This window comes from Populus alba, chromosome 9 (genome assembly GCF_005239225.2).
Source record: "Populus alba chromosome 9, ASM523922v2, whole genome shotgun sequence".
NCBI lineage: Eukaryota > Viridiplantae > Streptophyta > Magnoliopsida > Malpighiales > Salicaceae > Populus > Populus alba.
In genome coordinates, this window is record NC_133292.1 from 7,129,346 (window position 1) to 7,136,865 (window position 7,520).

Consider the following 7,520-nt stretch of genomic DNA (forward strand, 5'->3'; position numbering starts at 1 on the left):
TGTGAGTTTAAAAACTTGATTTTTTTTTGATCAAATTTTATATGGGACTGAGGTTTAAGAGGGTTATGAGTGTTTTCAAAATATATTAATCATGGGTTTTTATAGATCATTTTCTTATTCATATATAATTTGTTTAAATCATGTTAATATTTCATGTTAAAAAGCTTATATTAAATATAAAATTTCAATATCCAAGTGAGTTAACTTCTAGTTTTAATTGACATTAAAATATGCACGCTAACTATAACTTTAAACAAATTTCCAACATAATTTCTGTTTGCCTATATATATAATACTTAGTAAATTATTTTTGCAGCTGAAATAGAGGAGAACAAAGCAGAAGTGAGTCGACTGAGGCAACTCCATTTGACGCAACAAGAAGTTATGTTGGCTGGTTGGGAAAATGGATTCGATCACCAGATGGCCGTGAATCCAAGCATGCTTCAACTTTCTTTGGAACGGATGGCTTTTATTACCTCAATCCAAGGTATATATAATAGACCACATCCTTATTCTATTCTTATAACTTTTGATTACTATTCCTTAATTATAAATAAATAAATAAAGCTGGAAGTGATGGAAAAAAGATGGTACTTGTGTTTAAATCTTAGACTTGTTATTTAAAGAATTGATATCATGAGAAAAAAAAACCCAAATATGCTCAATATTATCATGTATATAGTTGGGTCCATAGATGGAACCCCGCGTATTTTTTTATCATCACTTGGTATAATAAGTAAATCTAAACATATCAAAAGGAGAGGAACTGCGAATTCTATAATTTAATGGAATAGTAACAACTCTGATCATAATATTAAAATGAAATAAAAAATTAATAATGTGATAACATTTTCAATTACGATGAAAGAAAATTGTCTTCCTCGTTGATTTATCAAATTGCACATATAATTGAATGGCCAAAGTAAATAACTTAAGATTTGAGCTTGATTTTGGTCCTTCTACTCTTTTTGTTCTTGAAATATCACCATTTATTAAGGTTACAAACTGAAACCTCAGGAGATAGCCACATAATCTGTCCTTTAAGAGACACGTGCCATGATCTTTGAGTCCACCTATGAGCTAGATCAATCCATTTTTAAGCTAAGAAAAAAGAGGAGAAAGCACTGAAGGAGTGCATAAACTGAATCAGCTTACTGTGAAACGACATGCAGATGGATGGAGGTGCGTGCTTGGTTGGGACTCCAGCGAGCAAGAAATGGCGAATCCAAGTTTGCCTCAATTTGGCTCATCGACAGTACTGAATATGAATCCACAGTTGGGTGGCATTGAGCAGATGATGACGTTCAACTCCATGCCCACCAACCAAGATCTTGATAAGTATAACTAATTGCTCCTTGAATTTAACCATGCAAAACCTTCGGATGCTCTCTCTATTTATCCATTCTCTTGGTGACTGATAGCTTGTATGTCTAGAAGTTATGGATAAACTTTTTATTTTTTACTTTAATCAATGAATATTTGTTTTTAATTTCTTCTTTTCTTTCAGTCATGTTTTTTTTAATGGTTCAAAGATAAAATTATTATTAAAAAAACTTAAAAGAAAACTTCACCGGCCAAAGTATGCTCCTAAAAATGGTAGCGTTTCTTCAAACGACATAAACCGCAGAAATTGATATAATTAGTGCTACTCTACATGAGATCAAAATATGCCTCATTTGAGTTGCGGGTTTAGAAATTAACCCGGTTTAATTTGGTTAATGTTTTTAGATTTTTTTAATGGAATACATATATATATATATATATATATATTTTTTACTATTTAACAATTCAATATTTTTATTTAATTTTTATTTTTAATTTCATGTTTTAATATTAAATTGTTTGAGAATCAAGTTTTATAAAACAAATTTCATTATTTTATTTTTCATGAAGTTATTCTGATATTATGAATTTAGTTTTTTCTCTTTAATTTCAATCTTTAACATTGCAAGATTCATGGAATAATTTATTTTATTTTTTATAACTGGAAAACAAACTGAATTTCTTAAATAGAAAATAAATAAAAAAACCAAAAAAATTCAGGCCCATTACATCAAAGTCTCTAAAAAGATCTAGTTAAAAAAACCCATAAACTAATTTGAATTTTTAAATAGAAAAATGAACCAAACTGAATCGTTTAGCTTGATCAATTGGATTTTTGTTTCAGTTCAATTATTTAATTTTTTTATTTAATAAGATAAATCGAACCGAATCGGCTGCTTATTTCCTATGCCTGTGGAGCTCATAGTTGGGCCCCGTTGTTCTAAATTTCAAGGTCCCAGGATCTAAGGAAAAATCTTATTTATCCGGCCCTATGTATCTTTTGGTGGACGTTGGGAAGAATTTAGAAAGCATATGTTTGGGGGATTTAATCAGTTAATGGTGGTTTGCTTTGGAGGCAGATAATTGGTTGTTTTTTGCTGGAATATTTTTGGGGGTGTGTTGTTGTGATAGAGGATCGTGCTGGCTTGGATAGATATCAATGTTTGGACTCATGATAGTTCAGGTGGTTTTGGACACGGAGAATAGATTAAGATGAGTAGCTGAAGTAGCAACAGCAGCGACGACGACAACAATACGGGTGTGCCGGTGTGTTGATGTTTTCTTTTAAAGAAGGATAAAAGTTTATAGTTTTTTTTAGCTTGTAAAGGTAATTAAGTAGGTATAAAAAACCAGTTTTAATTTATTTTGAAGTGTGTGACCGACTTCTACAAAGAAACAAGAGACAGCTTTAATAATCTTGTTCAAACTTCGATACGTAGTTGAATTTCTAACAGGACATATAAATCTTAATTTTTCATGGTTGGATTAAAGAGTAGAGTTATCTGATTTGTTCTCTGTTCTTCACATAAACATGACTTTAATTTTATGAGATTTTTCTTAATTGTTTCTCTTTAATGCTGATGCATTTTAAAAATAATTTTTTAATTATTATTTATGCTGTAATTTTTAGTTTTAATTAATAAAAAATACTTGTATATCCATTATTATTATTTATTATTATTGATAGTGAAAGTTTTTAAATAGATTATAGTCTCATATGACCTTTTCCTACATTGATCGGGTATTTTTACATAAAATTATTTGTGTTAATTTATTGTGGTTATTTGCTTAATTTATTGATTGATCGATTCTATCTTTAATTGCGCAAACATAACAATAATTTAGATTTATAGATTATAAATTTAATTATATTGGTGTCTTTTCCCATCTGTTAAACAGCAACTTTTAATAGGAATTTTTTGTTGCAGTTTCAAGTTTCATTTGCCTTTCCGCATGGTTTGTCTTTAGAGTGTTATTCATTTTAGTAACTTGGAATAATGTTAGTTTCAAGACCTTTACAGCTTTATATTATTCTGTCTCGTAAACATCACTTGAATTTTAAGATGGTATTATATATATTTTATATGTTTTTATATACAATTGTCAAATTTTGCGATTAAAAAAATAAAATTCATATAATATCAAGTGCCAAAAGAGCTTTTAAACCTAAGTACACAGCATAAAACTTGGAGTTTTGGAGATCGAACTTAGTTTTGAAGTGCCATCATTTGGTTTCAATATATAGGAGTTTAATTCGGAGCCCGTAAGTAAGCAGAGAGGCTTTCCGAATTTCTCTCAGTTAAAAATCCTTCTGTATATTTCTGTTATATATTTCTGCAATGATAATTTTGTCCCTGGTCACTTGTAGAAGAAAAAAAATAATCCTAGCTATCAAGTATTTCTCACTTCAATTAATGCATAGTATTTCTAGTGGTGTGGGAATGCCTAGATAAGCAAAGCAAATGTATATCTCGAATTTGTGCCCTTTTATTTTCAAGAAAAAACAGTTCATCGTTTGCAATTTCAAGGTTAGCCACTAGTTTAGACTGAAGGAACTATATACAAAAAAAAAAAAAAAAAAAAAAAAAAAAAACCAGAAACTTCCATGTAAACAATGCATCAGTATCTGGAAATGGATAGCATAAATGGGAAATCATGACATTAATTACCTCATATCTCAGTACACAACATCAATTCATTTGTACCAATGCTCTTGTACAAGTACCAACAAGATCTCACTTTGAATTCTCAAATTCACATAGTCAGATCCAGGGTACTTGTCTTTTTCTGGTACTTTGAAGGCATGCTTAGATTTATAGAATTGCATTCTTTTGTTGAGGTAGAAGATAAAGAAAGATGTAAAGTGCTGCCCACGTCTTCCACGTCCCATGATAAACTTCTCTTGACTTCCTTTCCTTTCAATTTTGTGCATAGTGAGAGAGTTAAATCAAGATCATCAACCGTCCTTTTAGCCTTGTCACACTTTTCCACGTTGAAGCTCCACTTTGTCTCTAAGCTTATTGATTCATTAGCTTCTCCACTTCTTTTAGAAAGTTGGGCTCCTAAATAGGGTTTTTGTATGGTTGAACTTGTTTGGCTGCGGATTGACTCGCTATTGTACATCCATTTGTGATATTCAGTATCCTGGGATTCTTGCATTAGGTTTTCTCCACTGATCTTCTCAGCCATTGAGCTGTCAAAAGATCCTCTTCTAATATTTATGCTATCCGGTACAGAAGGATTGGTGATCCAGTTTCCATGTCCACTCCAAGGAATGTTTCCACATCTGTGTGAATCGGAAGCTCATCAGCTTAAGCCCGAAAGGAACCACAAGTTCAATTTTCAAGAAAAAATTAAGATATATCTATTTGATTAGTACCTGAAGTTAGAATTATGATTGTGATCAATATTTGGAAGCAGAGAGTGTTGCCAAAAGTCGTGAGAGAATTTGTCCGAACTGCCAATTAGATCCCCCATACCGTTTATAACTGTCAATTTATGAAAGGCAATAGTTCTGAGAATGAGGAACCCATAAGTAGACAATTAAGAAACAAACCCTAATATCTAATTTATTCAAAACATAGGAAGGAGAAAATCAAAGAACTTGGTACCTTGACCTTGATCATCAATCTTCTTGCTCCGGTACATCTGCTTCCAAACACCCAAAAAAATGAGGATATTAATACGAAATTAAGTGATACGATCAATATTCATCTGAGAATTCAGTCAAATTTTTCTAACTTTATAGTAAATAATTATGGGATTGGTGCTATTACCTGTAGATGGCTCTTGACATGAGCAATACTTAGCCCCTTGAAGTTCATTAGTTGCAACACTAGTTTTGGGGTTGCCCCTATAGCAAACAAATAGATCACAAATTAAAGTTAAAAAACAATTAAAGTATTTTCTTCGAAACCAAAACACAAGTATTCAGAAAAACATCATCATGATCAAGAAGTGGGAGAGATTCCAAGATCTTACTCTCGTGACCACCAAGTCTCTCGACAGCTTGAACAAAGCAAAGATGAAGATCAGGAGTCCATCTTAGCCTAGGTACCTTCGATCTTGCATATGGCCTTACCCCACTAGAGCTTGCTTTCTCGCGCTCCTCCACGATGCTATTGCTCGAGCTTCCGCTATTTTTATTCCTACTTTCATCATCTCCTTCCTCATTGTTCTTGCCTGAAGGATCAAACTTCAAAACATCACTACTCTGATCACTTCCTGGCTTCATAATTAAATATAGCTAACTTGGAGGACAGCGAGAAGCTTCTATATATGTTAGAGAAATTATTATTGACTCCAAAAATCATCACAAACAGTTACCCAGCAGGAACTTCTGGGTTCCGATAATTCCTCGACTACAACTTTTCTCTTCAATCATCATTAATATTTCAATTAGTAGAGTTTACATATGCCAACAGAAAGTAATATTTCAAGAGAAAGATATATCCATCTGAAATGATGATATATACCGAACCCTAATTAACTCCCAAAAGTCACAGCACATATACATTTTAATTTCTACACCACTGGCCCCCTAATTTTATATGCAACCACCCACACACACTTACATATACAATGAGTACTCGTGCATGTGACGCTATTTATGTATGGAATGGGCATCATTCATGTAATGTTAACCGTGTAGGTTTGGTAAAGGTTAGAACTGAGAAATAAAAAATCCTTATGAGAGGGAAAAAATTGCATGGTGTAAGGAGATCCTAACAGAATGCCTGGGCAAGCAGTGCACACGCGCATGGAGAAGCACGTCTAGCCTTTTCGAATCCTGACATCATTGATCGTATGCATGGTAAAAAGTAATAGAATGTAGTCACCGAGGAAATGTTACTTAATTAAGTCCTTTCTGCACTTTTGTTTTGGCTGCCCGCACCGAGAAAGTGCTTGGAAGAGAAAATAACACAGGAGCCCTAAGAATGTAATTAAAATGCAAATGAAAAGAGTCGGGCATGGGGAAGGCTGACGAGCCCATGATTCTCGCTGTCGGTGTTCACGGATTTGTCTTTGCCTGTATTTATAATATGACCGTATACCGAATAACAACAAGACTTGTTTTTTTGGCTTCTCCGAGGATTCCCCAAGCTCTATGTGTCTGAAGTTTTAATATTCTGCTCCTGACATGTCATCAGATTCAATGCTGTTTTCTAATCCAAACGAGGTAAGGCTCATGATTCTCGATCTCTGGCACAAACATTCATGGCATTCTATAAGGGTTGGTGGTTTATCTAAATGCATTGAGCAGAAAAAACAAATCTTCGGTAAAATGGTTCAGATACTGGTAAAGACCAGTTTAAGATGAAACCGAGGAACTAAATTTTAAGTAATAGCCATCCACTGGAGCTAGACGATGCTCGGACAAAGGTTAACTACATGTCATGTCAGAATATAATCACTAATTGCAATTCACACAGATCTTCTCATGCAAATGAACCTGGAATCCGATTTGTTTGTTCCAGCTGGCATGCAATCAGTATTCATCACTTGCAAGTATACCATGCGATCGATCCAAGGGTACTGACATGAATTATAATTCCACCTCTGCCTCACGCTTCGAGCTTCTGCTTGAGCAACTACCAAAAAAGGAAAATTTTAATTCACATTCGTCTGACTAAATTGATTACATTAAATTAAGGAACTCAGCCCTAAACTGCCATCAATTGATTAATTCATCAAATGTCCATGGATTTGCTCTCCCAGTACCGTACTAATTGCGATAAACCTGATTACTTCTTCACAGTTTTTTTTTCTTTTTACTAGGAGATTTGAATTTAACTTTGAGGGTCTCGATTTTAATTTTTTAATCATCGAATCAATAGATGCCTTATTGGCAAATATTTATAATCATTTATTCGGTTCGGAGCATTGTACGTATGTTAATTAATTATTATTATTCTCGTGATATTCCTTAATAGAATTGGTATAGCTGATTAACTAATCACACGCGGATAGATAGCGACTAGAACTTGATTCTCAGAATTCTTTTATCTAGATTTTGAATTATTATCATGCGAAGATGCGTCTTTCGTATATAAAACCTACCATATCATCACAAACTTACAAATCATGTCAATTACATAAACTCTGTGCTTAGCAGAAATACTTCAAAGAATTGGGCCTTTTGTAGCTATCAAAAGGTTGCCTGTAGACTTAAGTCTTTCATGTGGATATAAAACTGG

At 33.1% G+C, this 7,520-nt stretch overlaps 1 protein-coding gene across 1 annotated transcript; it reads right to left on the reverse strand.

The window, feature by feature from the left end:
- Positions 1-3,956: 3,956 nt before the first annotated feature.
- On the reverse strand, positions 3,957-5,803 carry LOC118027565 (uncharacterized). The gene is made up of 5 exons (XM_035030946.2): positions 5,305-5,803; positions 5,100-5,176; positions 4,935-4,971; positions 4,703-4,811; positions 3,957-4,609 (listed from the first exon to the last, which is right to left on the reverse strand). The coding sequence occupies exons 1-5, from the start codon at positions 5,555-5,557 to the stop codon at positions 4,078-4,080; spliced, it is 1,008 nt and encodes a 335-aa protein (XP_034886837.1). The 5' UTR covers positions 5,558-5,803; the 3' UTR covers positions 3,957-4,077.
- Positions 5,804-7,520: the final 1,717 nt, after the last annotated feature.

Coding starts and splice junctions, on each gene's coding strand:
- LOC118027565 (XM_035030946.2), bottom strand. CDS start 5,557: ATGAAGCCAGGAAGTGATCAGAGTAGTGATGTTTTGAAGTTTGATCCT. Junction 4,972..5,099: donor ATGTCAAGAGCCATCTACAG/GTAATAGCACCA, acceptor GTTTGGAAGCAG/ATGTACCGGAGCAAGAAGAT. Junction 4,812..4,934: donor GATTGATGATCAAGGTCAAG/GTACCAAGTTCT, acceptor ATAAATTGACAG/TTATAAACGGTATGGGGGAT.